General features: G+C 36.3%; 1 protein-coding gene across 3 annotated transcripts in view; it reads right to left on the bottom strand.

The window, feature by feature from the left end:
• RGS7 (regulator of G protein signaling 7) overlaps window positions 1-16,231 on the bottom strand; it is a 511,512-nt gene that overhangs the window by 69,496 nt on the left and 425,785 nt on the right. For all 3 annotated transcript variants that reach the window (XM_049635135.1, XM_049635136.1, XM_049635137.1), the window contains 3 exons: window positions 13,121-13,185; window positions 12,200-12,276; window positions 12,012-12,093 (listed from right to left, as the gene is read on the bottom strand). In XM_049635135.1, coding sequence (XP_049491092.1) covers window positions 12,012-12,093; window positions 12,200-12,276; window positions 13,121-13,185 — 224 coding nt within the window. The remainder of the gene's footprint in view (window positions 1-12,011; window positions 12,094-12,199; window positions 12,277-13,120; window positions 13,186-16,231) is intronic.

Below are 16,231 nucleotides of genomic sequence, written 5' to 3'. Positions count from 1 at the left end.
TTTGTGTTTTTAGCGTTCAGTACAGCAAGCTTCCATACATGTTGGTGGAAATATATACCAAATGAATGGGTCATTTAAAGAAACAGTCTTTTCCAACGAAAACAATGTTTTTACCTTATTCCATTTTTTTTTTTTCTGGCCAACCACTTATCCTATTAATACAGGACTATATTTAGTATATTAATAGTATATTTAGAAAAATGTATTCCATAGGAATAATGAAATCTCATGATGTACTCGTTTGTTTAATGTGCACACTGAGTACACGATCATGCATCAAAACAGCATAGGGGTATACACACAGAGTAGTACAACTAATCCTTAAAAATGGAATTCTGATTTTTTCTCTTTCTCTGAAGAATTCTTTTGAATGTATTTATTCCCATCCAGGAGAAATGAATGGCAGGATTTTCCAATACTATATTCATGGCCTACAGGGCATTAGCTTCATCCTTCAAAGAGATAAAAATGCCTGCAATTCATTTTTTGTGGGACTTTGGTTTTTACCACTCCGATTTCAGATGTCAAAAACCCATCCACCATATAAGGCAAATAAACCAAGTATACTGAATACAACAGAAACTAATAAATAGGCTTTATCACATTCCATTTCAAGGTCATGACTATACAGTGAACAAAGACATGCAGTGAAATAACCAGCAGGTTTTCTGCAAGACTGGACCTGACATTATGCGGATAGAATTCATTTTTATCTTCTACTGTCATATGACATTGGTGCGTCCTTGTGATCAGACATTTTTCTGGGCTCATTGCTCCTGGGACATGCCCTCTATTTCACTTTAAAAAGATGTTTTTATCTGAGGTTAAAAAAAAATTAATAGGATTTTTGAACAGCTTTAAGTTTACGGAAAAATTGAGCATAAAGTACAGAGATGTCCCATATGGTCTCTCACCCACCCCGTGGTTTCCCTTATCATTAACATTTTATGTGAGTGTAGTACTTTTGTTACAATTGAGAAGCCAGTATTAATACATCATTGTTAACTAAAGTCAGCAGCAAACACTGGGGTTCACTCTTTGTGCTGTAATTTTATGGGTTTTGAAAAATGTAGGACATGTATCCACCATTATGACATCCTTCAGATTAGTTTCACTGCTCCCCAAATTTCCTGTGCTCCCCCTGTTCACCAGTTCCTGCCTCTATCTCAAACCCTGAAAACTATGGATATTTTTCCTGTCTAGTTTTGCCTTTTTCAGCATGTCACAGAGCTGGGATCATGGCCTTTGTAGATTGGCTTTCACTTAGCACTATGCATTTAAGGTTCACCCCATGTCTTTTTTGTAGCTTGACAGCTCATTTCCTTTTATTGATGAAAAATATTCCAGTTTATGGACCACAGTTTCCTACTGAAGAACATCTTGCTTTTTTCCAAGTTTTGACAATTGTTAATAAAGCTTCTATAAGCATTTATGTCCAGGTTTTTGTGTAGACATGTTTTCAACTCATTTTGGTAAATATATGGTAAGAGCATGTTTCATTTTGTAGGAAACGCAGAATGGTTTTCCAAATTAGCCATGCAAATACTTAATATTTCACTCCATTCTCTTGTTTGCATGCTTTCTGAAAATAAGTCTGGTGTAATTGTTATCCTTGCTCTTCTGTATGGGTAAGGAGTTTCTCCCCCTCTGGCTTCTTTAAAGATTTTCTCTTGGTCTTGATTTCTACAGTTTGAATGCAATATACTTAAGCTCAGATTTTTTGGTATTAACTCTGTTTGACATTCTCTGAGCTTCGTGGCTCTGTAATTTGGCACTGATTTTTGGAAATTAACAGTCATTGTTGCTTCAATCAGTCATTGTTTCAATTCTTCCTTTCTGTCTTCCTTCTCTTTCTAGTCTTCTCACTATTTATCTATCACACCTTTAATATTGTTCCACAGTTCTTGGATAGTTTGTTCTGTTTCTTTTTTGTTGTTCTTTTTTTTTTCTCTATACAATTTAGTTTTGGAATTTTCTATTGATACTTCTTCAAGTTCACTGATTTTTTTTTCCTTTGGCCATGTCCAGTCTATTGATAAGCTCATCAAAGGCATTCTTCATTTCTGCTACAGTATTTTTTTTTCTATTTATAGCCTTTCCTTTTGACTTAAAAACATTTTTTAATGTTTATTTATTTTTGAGAAAGAGAGACAGACCGTAAGCAGGGGACAGACAGAGAGAGGGAGAGACACAGAATCTGAAGCAGACTCCAGGCTCCGAGCTGTCAGCATGGAGCCCGATGTGGGGCTTGAACCCACAAACTGTGAGATCATGAGGTGAGCTGAAGTCAGATGCTTAACCAACTGAGCCACCCAGAGGCCCCACCTTTTGACTTTTTATTAGAGTTTCCATATCTCTGTTTATATCATACCTCTGCTCTTACATGTTGTCAACATTTCCTATTAGAAGCCTTCGCTTATTCACCATACTTTTCTCAAATTCCTGGTCTGATTATTTCACTATCTCTGCCATATTTGAGTCTGATTCTAATGCTTTATCTCTCTTCAAACTGTTTTTCTTTTTTCTTTTTCTTTTCTTTTTCTTTTTCTTTTTTTTTTTTTTTTTTTCTATATCTTCAATTTTTTGTTGAAAGCCAGACATACATGATGTTCTGGATAAAAGTAACTGAGGTAAAAAAGCATTCAGTGTGTGGTTTATGTTTATCTGCCTAGGGGTTAGACTGTGTTTACTGTTTTCTATTGCTGTAGTTATCAGAGACTAAAATTTTCCCTGAGGTTCTTGTTTTTATCTCCCCAGCTGTCTTGGGGAGACAACCTAGGCATCTTAAGATCTGAGATGTGTAGCTCCTTCCCCTGTAATCCTCTGTTGTTACTTAGCACTACTCATGTGGTGGTTATACCTGGGTGAGGGAAGCACTGGACAGTGTATGGTTAGGTCTTAGTCTTCTAGGGAGCCTGTGGCTCCTGGGCTGTAACCTTTACAAGTTATTTTCTCCTCTCTCAAACTAGAGGGAGGCTTGAGTTGGTTAGGCTTTGGTAAAACCTTGGTCAGTCTGGCTCTATTGCTTCTCTTGAAGGCTAGTCTTTTTACAAAGAAGAGAATGTTCTGGGTATATTTAAAAATAGTTTCTTTTCCCTTTCCTCTGTGAAGAGCAGGAAGGGAGTTTTCTCAGATCTTTGAATCTAGTCTGAATCTAGTAGAGATTCTGGAGGTAAAACTCACAAAAGTGTGGGGCCTGCCCCTAACACTGGCCTCCCCTGGAGTTGTCATTGTGAAGCTTGTCTACACTGAGCCTCTAGCAATTTGTCAATTAAAGCTCAAGATTTCTTACCCCAGCACTATGTCCTGTAGAGGTTTCTGTTCCTGGGATTTTTCCTGGTCAGTTGTGATCTCCTGTAACCGCCTGTCTGCCTCTCCAGTTTTGAGGACTGACACTGGTTTGCCCTGAGACATCATTCCCTGATGGATCTAAAAATGGTTGTTGATTTTCAGCTTTTTCCTGTTATGAGAATGGAAGTGACAACTTCCAAGGTCCTTGTATGCTGGACTGAAAGTCTTGATTCACTTTTTAAAACTATTATTGTTTTTTCTTATTATATGTTGGAAATCAAATAGCTATGTCCTGGGTTAGGAGATTATAGGAAATGCATTGCAAAGCAGAACACTGCTTTCTGGCCTTGCTGAAAACAGCAGCCACACTTTGCTTATCTAGTTAATGTGTATCTAGGGGTTAGGTCCTACCTATACTCATAAATTCCTTAGACCATGTTATCTCATGGAATATTTTATCCTGTCTTAACTTGTTTTTCTGCACACTTTCTATACGTTCTTACTGGCACGTAGCCAATACTGACATTGCGCAATGTTTCCCTGAATGTATGCTCAATAAATACGGGAGCCTGAGAGCAGCTCAGGGAGACTTCCCTTGGCCTCCCTCTCACCTCTCTTGACTTGCATGGAGTCTTGAGTAATACTTTCTGCTGTCCTTGGCTTTGCTGGACAAAGCTGAAACCGAACCCACAACTATATATGTAAACACCCATTAGTTTCTAATTTTAATACAAATCAGAAAGAGAGACAGAGAGAGAGAGAGAGAGAAGACAAAATAAACAGAATTTCAACATTCAGAGAACACTATTGTTGATACTTGTGTATCTATCCTTTTCAGGGATTTCTCTATGCACACATCAGCCTGTCTATGTAACAGTCTGTGTATCTATCCATCCATTTTTCCAACTACCTACCTATCCACTTACTCCTCTGCAACAACCAAACAACTACCTCTGGGCCTAAGATGGTAAGACTGTATATAAAATAAATGGTTGTGGTATTATCCTTTAAAAAAAAATCTTTGCAAAGAGGTTAGAGAGGGAGAGAGCCAAAGCATAAGAGACTCTTAAAAATTGAGAGCAAACTGAGGGTTGATGGGGGGTGGGAGGGTGGGTGATGGGCATTGAGGAGGGCACCTTTTGGGATGTGCACTGGGAACCAGTTTGACAATACATTTCCTATTAAAAAAAATCTTTGCAAACTTGATAGGTAAAAAAAAGTAAGCATTTTTCATTGCATTTTAAACGTTTCTTTGATTTTTTTCTCACTGATTTACAAGTTCTATATTTATTAAAAGATCACTCTTTTGCTATATATAATATGGTGTCATTTACCTTGTTTTTCTCTTTTGTTTTTGTGGTGTGTATCACTTTTGAACCTAAACACAAAAAAGATTTAATTGATGGTTTTGAGTGATAAATAAGTCTGAAGGAACTCAAGTTGAACTCAAGTTGAATATAATGAGTTAGTGAAAATTATAAGTTGAATATCAAAATTATGGATGAAATGGTGGAGTATTAACCATATGGAAGGTAATTTATCATCAGCATATAATGAAGTCTCCTTCTCCCATGTAATGAAAGTTATATAATATTGAGGATAGCAAAGTACAACTACCTTCAATGATATGAAAAAAAAACTCATATGAAGATGCTTAATACAAAAGAGTGCATGTTGATAGTGTCTATAAATTGATTATTTATATAAAGATTAAAAGTAGGCAAACATCTACATTGTATGGGAAGTTACTACTGGTAGAGAGAGTAATGACTGGAATGGTCACCAGTGGGGCTCTGGGATCCTCGTAATGTTTTTTGTTGTTGTTTTGTTTTTTGTTATTTTTTAAACTGGATGCTTGTTACATGGCTGTGTTCAGTTTGTGAAAATTCATTGATACTTATGCTTTATGCAGTTTTCTGTATGTATGTTATACTTTAATAAAAGTTTAAAAGATAACTGTCCCTTGACCTTATGCTAGGTTTCCCTACCCTTTTCCCAAGAAAATGTGCCATGTTGGTATCTCCAATAGCATATGTGCAGGAATATTTTTAATTATAGTCTTGTGCTTTATAGTTTGTGGTACAAATAATATTTCTTTTTAGTCCTGTCTTCAAAGTATAACTAGGCAACTGTGGGTTTTCAAGGTGAAGAGGAAGGGTGGCACACTATATATAGCCAACTCCACTTCTCAGGGCACACATCTGACTATGCCCAGAAGTAAAAGGGCCTATGTTCCCTAAATTACAGCTTTTTGGATTAACCCTCAAAGTCAGTGTTAATTAACTTGGTGGGGGGAATCCTTTCACCATGTATACGTATATCAAATCACCATGTTATACATTTTAAAATATCTTACAATTTTGTCAGTTATACCTCAGTAAAGCTGAAGAAATGTAAAAACAAACAAACAAAACAAAACAAAACAAAAGTCAATTTAAAGGATGTAAGCTGGATCCACAGTTGTGGAGCACAAGTTTGGTTGGACCCAGAACACCACCACCATTGTGAAAGTCTCCACTAGACTTCCTTTATTTCCTCTATGATGATTTTATTTCAAGAACCTCATTGCTCCTTTCTATTATTGGACTTCAGGCAGAATCACCAAAATCTAACCAAATAGGTCTTAGCAACTCTGAATCTTATGGGACTTATGCAGATCTACCACCTCTTCCCCCAGACACCTTTAAACTTCATATTTTTTTAAAGTTTATTTATTTTGAAAGAGAGAGAGTGAGAACATGTGAATATACATGTGTGAGTAGAGGAGGGGCAGAGAGAGAGAGAGGGGGAGAGAGAGAATTCCAAACAGGCTCTGTGCTGCCAGTGCAGAACCAGATGCAGGGCTCAATCCCACCAACCGTGAGATCATGGCCTGAGTCAAAATCAAGAGTTGGATGCTTAACCAACTGAGCCACCCAGGCACCCCAAAACTTCACATTTTAATAAATTTACACACACATGCACACACACATGCTTCATAATACTGCTTCATACTGATTTATTTGAAGAAAAAAATGTATAGGGAGCTTAAACAGATTTTCTGGAATTATGGGACTATATATAAGGAAGAAGAAAGAAAAGAAAACTTCTAAATAAATTACTAATTTTCTTTGACTCTGTTGCTTCCCACAGACAAACAGTTCCTGCCTCAGAGCCTCAATTGTTACCCTTAACATAATGAGCTTCAAAATTAATTTGATGGCCCTAAAATATCCCTTAAACTATGTCACAAATCTACAACTATAGACATTTCCATCTGGATGTTATGTTGTCATACTCAGCATGCCCTAAAACAAACTCAGCATTCCAAATCTGCACCTAACTTTTAGAAAAATCCTTTGCATATTTCATATTTCCCCGATCTCTCAATTACTTGGTTTGAGATTTCAAATTAAGTTGTATCCTACAAAATGCTGCCAAGTGAAACAAGTAATGGAGAAAGACAAATCCTGTATGATCACTTATATGTAGAATCTAAAAAAATATAACAGATGCATTGACACAGAGAACAGATTAGTGGTTGCCAGAGGCATGGAGTGTGTGTATGAAGGAAATGGGTAAAAGTGGTCAAAAGGTAGAAATTTCCAGTATAAGATAAATAAGTCCCAGGAATATAATGTCAGCATGGTGACTATAGTTAAATATGTATATTTTAAAAAGTGCTGAGAAAGTAAATGTTAAAAGTTCTCATCACACACACAAAATTGTAACTATGTGAGGTGATGGATGTGGTAATCATTTTGCTACATACACATATATCAAATGATTATGTTGTATATCTTAAGCTTATTCTATAGTATGTGTCAATTATACCTCCGTAAATGGAAAAATTAATTTATAAATGGTAATATATGTAAGAATAAGCCATTGCATGTAGAAGCTATAGGTAAATAATAACTATTTTCACTATTTTGTGATGAAGATTTGTTCAATTTAAAATCAGGAAGAATTAAGATTATTATTTTTATTTTGAACTTTTAATGAAGTACATTTCCATTTTCTGTACTTAAGTATTTTTATTCTGTAAGCCTTTTTTGAAGTACATGGCATGAATCAATCCCAAACTAACAGATTTGGGAAGCAAAGAAGTTGATCTAATTCTTTTTTGTTTGTTTGTTTGTTTGTTTGTTTGGAGATGGGGGGGAGGGGGGAAGGATGCAGAGAGGGAAGGAGAGAAAGAAATCCCAAGCACTCTCAGTGTGGAACCAATGTGAGACTTGAACTCATGAACCATGAGCTCACGACCTGAGCCAAAAACAAGAATGGGATGCCTAACTGACTGAGCCCCAAGGTGCCCCAAGTTGAACTAACTCCTGATACTTCATGCTGGAAGGACCACTAAAAATTACTAATCTCACTATACAAAGGAGAAAAGGAGAAAATTGCCTTTTCTCCACCATATTTCTGGCGAATGAATTTCAAAGTATACTTGAATTAATCATTCCTATCATTTAAGGTTGGCAATGATATTTAGTTAAGTATTAATGAAGTTTTTACATTGAGATTTTATTTTCCAGTTGTTTCCACATTGGTCATACAGAATCCAAATGGGGTAGAAGAATAAGCCTCATTCCAACTCCACCTAATCAAATTTCCAAAATATGAAGACAACTTTCTTGGGTTTTCTTATCCTTAAGGCCACTAATCTCTCTAATAATTTCACAATTAATTTTTCTTTTTTTTCTTTATTTAAAAAAAATTAATGTTTTTATTTATTTTTGAGACAGAGAGAGACAGAGCATGAGCAGGGGAGGGGCAGAGAGAGAGGGAGACACAGAATCCAAAGCAGACTCCAGGTTCTGAGCTGTCAGCACAGAGCCTGACGCGGGGCTTGAACTCACGGATTGTAAGATCATGACCCAAGCTGAAGTCGGACGCTTAACCGACTGAGCTACCCAGGTGCCCCACAATTATTTTTTTCTCATTTTTGACTTTGCCCCTTTAACATTCACCTCAACTAGAGCTCAGCCACATTTTTTTTTTAAGTATGGTTTCTAGAACTAGGCACAAAACTCTAAAATTGAGTTCCTCAGCACTGTGACAAGGGTAGTTTTTACTTCAATTGAATTAGTTCCTAAAATTCTATTAATACAGACTAAGAATATGTTGGCCCTTGAAAGGGCTTCATTAAAATGTTGAAACATTAAATACAAAAATTAACATAAATCCCAAATTATTTGACATTTACTACAATTTAGTGTATTTCTCCAATTATATTCTTGAGTAGTTAGTTTTTGACAATTCTATGTGGAATCCCTGAAAACTGAAGAGTCCTTCTTGGGGTTAATGACTTTACTTTTCTGGAGTAAATATAAGCATGCTCAGAGAAGCTAAATTTATTTCATAATGGTATTAAGTGAAATAGAAAGATTATATGTTAAGAGGCCTCATGGTTTTTTAAAAAGTAAAATCATATTACATATATTTTCTATATATTCTTCAAGTAGAAATTTATGTAATATAATATTTTAAATTAATTTTTAAAGTATACTTTAAAGACTCTGAGCTGCTGAGATTTCCCTTTCTCCACTACATTTCTAGCTACTGGCTTCCAACCCATTTTTGATTAAGTAAATGCCAGAGTAAAACCAGATCAAATCAAAGCAAACCAAACAATGCAATGTGGCAGATACTTGAATTAATAAAATCTTCATGAGGATTAACTGTTCTCTGTTATATTTTTTATTGAATGTTTAATGGTAGGATTTTACAAGAAGAGACAAAATGAAAAAAAAACAACAACAAATAATGCTATTAAAATAACTCCATTTCTGGTTTTTGAAAACAGAGATATTTTCTATATTGATGAAGCTAAAATCAATCCAGGAAAATGTAATTATGTGACTTAAAGGTCTTTCAATTAGGTTGTATTATAAACCAGTGAAATTTGAGTAGAGTTTTTTTTTTTTTTTATTCTAATGGGAATATCGATCTCTAGACTTTTAAGACTTATAGTGGTCAGTTAATATTTTTATAATTAGTCTTTTTGAAACCAAAATAAAAACAAGGGCATTCTTTGTGATCTTTTTAATGTACTAGTAATTTATGTGAACTAGATTTATCAATATATTTATAAAAATTTTAGATTGTTCTTGAAATAGTAATAAGTTACACAAGATTATTCTATATGAATATAGGAGATAGTACTTACTGGAGAAACACTACTGGAACTAGCCCTTTACATTTCATATTGTATAACAACACCTGACCACGGTGTTCCCTACATGGTAGCTGGGTGCCCATAGATCAGGGATATGTGGCCTACAGTGTTTTAAAGATGGCTTTAACTTCGGGCTCTTGAAAACAGTAAAATGAATGAAAAAAGAATATTCAAAAACCAGAAGTAAAATATACTAGTAAAATATTCCTATAACAAGACACCTATAAATATAGCCATATCACACATGCAATATTGCTAACTTTTTATCCCCTCTTTTTTTCAGAATGGAGGCATGCAGTGAGCATCTCACTCTTGCTGCAGCTGCTTTCTTTGACTGGAGCCACTCTACTCCCCTGTTGCTCCCCTTCCTTTGTGAATCAGACTATGGAGTAGAAAATAGTTGGTTCAGGCCACTACTAGCCTTGTGTACATGGGCAAGTCATATAAATCCCATGACCATCTGTATTTTCCCCACAGAAAACAAATGTGCAGTCATGCCTGTCTTAAAGGGTTCGTGACTATGTTCATAAAATGCTTCCACTGGATGTGAATTTTAGGAATCAAGGACTATGTTTTAATCAACATTTCATGCAGTACAATGCCTGGCACATGTTGATACAGAGTAAGTAGTATTCTTTTTTTTTTTTTTTTAATTTTTTTTTTAATGTTTATTTATTTTTGAGACAGAGGGAGACAGAGCATGAACGGGGGAGAGGCAGAGAGAGAAGGAGACACAGAATCGGAAGCAGGCTCCAGGCTCTGAGCCATCAGCCCAGAGCCCGACACGGGGCTCGAACTCACGGACCGCGAGATCGTGACCTGAGCTGAAGTCGGATGCTTAACCGACTGAGCCACCCAGGCGCCCCAGTAAGTAGTATTCTTACATGATGCTGCACATGGTAGGAAGGGTAGCATGCTGTGGTATTCTGTGTTTCATGAGGTTCAGATATGGCTTTTGAAGGAAAAAGTGATTAGTCATTGTGTTGGCATGTGTCTACAGGACTGATCCATTTACCTAAAAAAGTTGGGGACAAAGGCTATCCTTCAGACGTTTCAAAAAGTAAGTTTTAGAGGTGAACAGAGAATAATCCCTTTGAAGAGAAGAGTCAACACAATCAGATCATTCCAGATATATTAGTTGATAAACACCAAGGAAGGTCATGTTATAATTGCCTAAACCTAAGAGATAGATTTCAAGTTCGAAAATAATAGCCTAAATAAAATGAAAAGTGTAGGAATGATACTAAGAGAGAGATCCCACAGATTAGCTTCCTCAACATTTGCAACTGCTGTCATCAGCACCTACACGTTGAATAAAGGAAATGAATTATATATATTCAGGGTGGTTTCTCCCTCTGGGTGCTCCTTAGGATGATTTTCTAATTGGAAGCCTAGTAAGGGGTGCAGCAGGGGACCCCTTGGAAAGCATTCATATGTGTTCCTTGCTGCAGGGAGACACAGAGGACTGAAGCATGACTCACACTAGACAGAGCAGAAACAACTGTGTACAAGTTCTGTCTCCAACACGGCCACACAGAGGGCCAAGGACCATGGAATAAGTCCTCATGAGCAACCCTCTTGAGTTGACAGGAGGATGCAGGCCATGAAAGCTGAACAAGGCTAGCGATGGGCCACCAGATGTCCAGGGGCATAAAGTGGATAAACACAGAAACATAATGTGTTGACTGGTTTCCAAAGACAGCTTAAACCAAACAAATAAGCAAGCAAAATCCTACTTCATATTCTTTCCATTCTTATGCATGTAACCTTATAATCCTTTTTCACCATGAGTAACAAAACTCAAACTGAATACTGAGCAAAGAAGCCAGTTAATTCTCAATTCTAATCTTCTAGAAATTCAAAGAGAGAAAAATTCAATATAGAATTTAACAATTGCATTGTTATCTGAAATTGAAATATATATATATATATATATATGTAAATCTTTGGAAAGCAGATCTATTTTGGTCTGATCCTGAAGGAAGCTGAGAGGAAAATTTTAAAATATTCTCATCAATCTTGATTTGTCTCATGCTGTGATCCTGATATTTATTCTAATAATACTTCCAGAAATATTATTCTCTAATGTCTTGCCTGCTTGTGTTTAAAGAAATATATAGAAAACAAAGACATACTATTAAAATATAAAGAAATATATGAGATCAGACATGTTTTCTTGTGAATGCCCATAACCAGTGTTGAATTCCTTACAGTTTTGTGGCATTAATCAAGGACATTCATTATTTGTCACTCTGGGTCACACAGCTTATGTAAGACTGCTTTGTTGAAATCTTTTTTCTTTCAAGGGTATAAAAGTATCAGGTACCTCAAATTCCAAGAGTGATGTCATATTGGGAAAATGCACAACTTTATAAATTAAGCGTGACACTACTGAATTCTGGTCATCGTACACGAGAGTGGCAATCTTCCCTTAATGAAATCATCAAGATTTGTGGAAGAGTGATGGGGTTACCTCATTCTTCCCTCACTTTCTCAGGCATCCTTCACTTTCCAAAGGCTCAGATTATGAACTGGAGATAAGGTGTGCACTCATGCTTACCACAGGTCTATGAACATCCCAGAATGCTCTCTCTTGGCTATCGAGGATCTTCCTTTCAATCTTGTCTCTCTTCTTGTCCACTCTGTCAACATGGTAACAATGGATAATAAGTGATATTAATTGTAGCACCTCTCTGGACAAAAGGCCGCAACTTGAACAAATTTTCCAAAAGACTCACAAGGACTCACTTTGCTTGTGCTTCTGCTTGCATGAAAATGAACTCCCACTTCCGGGCAAATGCTCTCTGCAGCCTGGCCAGGCTCTCCTGAAAAATACACCACAGGTGAAGACTTTCTGGTGCTCATGATCACTACTCCCTTCTCATTTATCTACCGTATGAATTTGTCAAGAAAATATAGTCTCTAAAGTAGTAAGTGTACTCCAGTTCTGAATGATGAGTCATGCTCACTGAATATAACTCATCCTCATATTAACAGAGGAAACAGGGAAACCTATCACAAATATTAATGTTTATGAATAATTGACTTGAGAGAATACAAGTAAACATCTAAAATACTAAAATTACTTTGTATATAAAAAGTGCTCAGCACTAACCTATTGGAGTTTTCTGTGCCCATTTTAGTGAGGAACAGAAAAGCAATGCATTTTTACTATTGATTCAGTCAATCCATCCAGTTCCTGACAAGAATGTAAACCCTCAGAAGACTACTACCATTTCTAGTCAATGCTTCAAAGTCAGTAAATCACAACATAGCAATTGTCGGAACAAATTACATCAGATTAATTTTACCTGCTGATGGTGACCAACCTGAAGGTTCTGCAAAAACCATTTACCCAAAGTAAATGTTCTTTACTTCTCTAAGTTTGGATGTCTTTACTATATGCAGGACACATCTCACATTTTCACACTTGAGTTTAGCAAGTAAGACATACTCCTCCCTTCTCCCATGAATTTGTGTGTGTAGAAGTTCACCGTCTCCAAGGAAGCAAGCAAGTCAGGCATTTGGGCCATTATGATGCTCGATCCCTGGGAATCTGGTCCTTAAAATCCAGGCATGTAGAAAGTCAACAGAATCCCCAGAAATGACCATAGGCCTTATTCCTGTTCATTTTATGACATTCTTTGCCAGAAAGTCCTTAGTACTTACAGCTTCATAGTCAGCTAGTTCCAGCCTTGCCTTGTTTTGCATTGTTCTCTTGCAGAGATAAACCGCTAAAAGGAAAAAAAAATTAATTACATCTTCCCTGCTTGTTAACATGAAGGCACTTACTGAAAATAAAAGATAGTGTTATAAATCAAGACATCTCGGTCTTTGCCATTTTTTTCCACTCATCATTTTCAATGATTTATTTTTTTGACAAAAATAAAGAAGGTATGATATTTTTACTGAAATTCAAACATAATGGTATTTATAAGAAAAAAGATGTTCATGGGGAGTGGCTCAGTTGGTTAAGTGTCCGACTTCAACTCAGGTCATGGTGTCATGGTTCGTGGGTTCAAGCCCCATGTTGGGATCTGTGCTGACAGCTCAGAGTCTGGAGCCTGCTTTGGATCTGTGTCTCCCTCTTTCTCTGCCCCTCCCCTGCTCACACTCTGTTTCTCTCTCAAAAATAAATAATAAACATAAAAAAATTTAAATTCATTCAAAAGACATAGGATATCAGAATGGATAAAAAAACAAGACCCATCTATTTGCTGTCTAAAAGAGACTCATTTTAGACCTGAGGACACTTTCAGACTGAAAGTGAGGGGATGGAGAACAATATATTATGCTCCTGGAAGTCAAAAGAAAGCTTGAATAGCCATACTTATATCAGACAAACTAGACTTTAAATTAAAGGTTGTAACAAGAGTTGAAGAAGGGCATTATATAATAATTACAGGGTCTATCCATCAGGAAGTGCTAACAATTATAAATGTCTATGCACTGAATTCAGAAGCACCCCAATATTTAAATTTTTTTTTTCCAACGTTTTTTATTTATTTTTGGGACAGAGAGAGACATAGCATGAACGGGGGAGGGGCAGAGAGAGAGAGGGAGACACAGAATCGGAAACAGGCTCCAGGCTCCGAGCCATCAGCCCAGAGCCTGACGCGGGGCTCGAACTCACAGACCGCGAGATCGTGACCTGGCTGAAGTCGGACGCTTAACCGACTGCGCCACCCAGGCGCCCCGAAGCACCCCAATATTTAAAACAAACACAAACACAAGCAATCTTATCCATAAGAATGTGATAATTGCAGGGACTTTAATAATCCACTTACAACAATGGATAGATCATCTAGACAGAGAATCAGTAAAGAAACAATGGCCCTGAATGATACATTGGACTAGATGGACTTGACAGATATATTTAGAACTCTACATCCCAAAGCAGCAGAATACACTTTCTTCTCGAGTGCATATGGAACATTCTCCAAGATAGATCACATACTGGGCCACAAAACAGTCCTCAATAAATATAAATATAAAAGAACTGAGATCATACCATGCACACTTACAGATCACAATGCTATGAAAATTGAAATCAACCACAGGAAAAAGTCTGGAAAACCTCCAAAAGCATGGAGGTTAAAGAACATCCCACTAAAGAACTAATGGGTCAACCAGACAAGTAGAGAAGAAATTAAAAGACATATGGAAACAAATGAAAATGAAAATACAACAATCCAAACCCTCTGGGATGCAGCAAAGGCAGTCCTAAGAGGAAAATACATTGCAATCCAGGCCTATCTCAAGAAACAAGAAAAATCCCCAATACAAAATCTAACAGCACTCCTAAAGGAACTAGAAGCAGAAGAGCAAAGAAACCCCAAACCCAGCAGAAGAAGAGAAATAAAGATCAGAGTAGAAATAAACAATATAGAATCCAAAAACAAACAAACAAACACAGATCAATAAAGCAAAGAGTTGGTTTTTTGAAAAACTAAACAAAAGTGATAAACCTCTAGACAGGCTTCTCAAAAAGAAAAGGGAAAGGACACAAACAGATAAAATCACAAATGAAAATGGATTTATTACAACCAATCCCTCATAAATACAAGCAATTATCAAGGAATACTATGAAAAATTATATGCCAAAAAACTGGACAACCTGGAAGAAATGGACAAATTCCTAAATAACCACACACTACCAAAAGTCAAACAGGAAGAAATAGAAAATTTGAACAGACCCATAACTAATGAAGAAATTGAATCAGTCATCAAAAATCTCCCAACAAATAAGAGTCCTGGACCAGATGGCTTCCTTGGGAATTTCTACTAGACATTTAAAGAAGAGTTAATACCTATTCTTCTCAAGCTGTTTCAAAAAATAGAAATGGAAGGAAAACTTCCAGAATCATTCTATGAATTTAGCATTACTTTGATTCCCAAAGCAGACAGAAACCCAACCAAAAAAAAAAAAAAAAAAAAGAAAAAAAAAAGGCCAATATCCCTGATGAATATGGATGCAAAAATTCTCAACAAGACACTAGTGAATCGAATTCAACAGCATATAAAAAGAATTATTCACCATGATCCAGTGGGATTCACTCCTGGGCTGCAGGGCTGGTTCAATATTTGCAAATAAATCAATGTGATACACCACATTAATAAAAGATAAGAACCATATGATCCTGTCAATAGATGCAGAAAAAGTATTTGACAAAATACAGCATCCTTTCTTGATGAAAACCCTCAAGAAGGTCAGGATAGAAGGAACATACTTAAACATCATAGAAGCCATTTATAAAAAGCTCATAGCTAATACCATCCTCAATGGGGAAAACTGAAAGTTTTCTCCCTGCAATCAGGAACACGACAGGGATGTCCACTGTCTCACCACTGTTGTTTAACATAGTGCTGGAAGTCCTAGAATCAGTAATCAGACAACAAAAGGAAATCAAAAGCATCAAAACTGGCAAAGATGAAGTCAAACTTTCACTTTTTGCAGACGACATGATATTATACATGGAAAACCCGAAAGACTCCACCAAAAGTCTGCTAGAACTGATACTTGAATTCAGCATAGTCGCAGGGTACAATTAATGTACACAAACTGGCTGCATTTTTATACACCAATAATGAAGCAACAGAAAGAGAAATAAAGAAACAGATCTCCTTCACAATTGCACCAAGAACCATAAAATACCTAGGAATAAACCTAACCAAAGATGTAAAAGATCTATATACTGAAAACTATAGAAAGCTCATGAAGGAAATTGAAGAAGATAGAAATGGAAAAACATACCATGCTCATGGATTGGAAGAATAATA

Source organism: Panthera uncia, chromosome F1 (genome assembly GCF_023721935.1).
Source record: "Panthera uncia isolate 11264 chromosome F1, Puncia_PCG_1.0, whole genome shotgun sequence".
Lineage (NCBI taxonomy): Eukaryota > Metazoa > Chordata > Mammalia > Carnivora > Felidae > Panthera > Panthera uncia.
The sequence above is the reverse complement of the archived record's forward strand: the minus strand, read 5'-3'. Positions and strand labels throughout refer to the sequence as shown.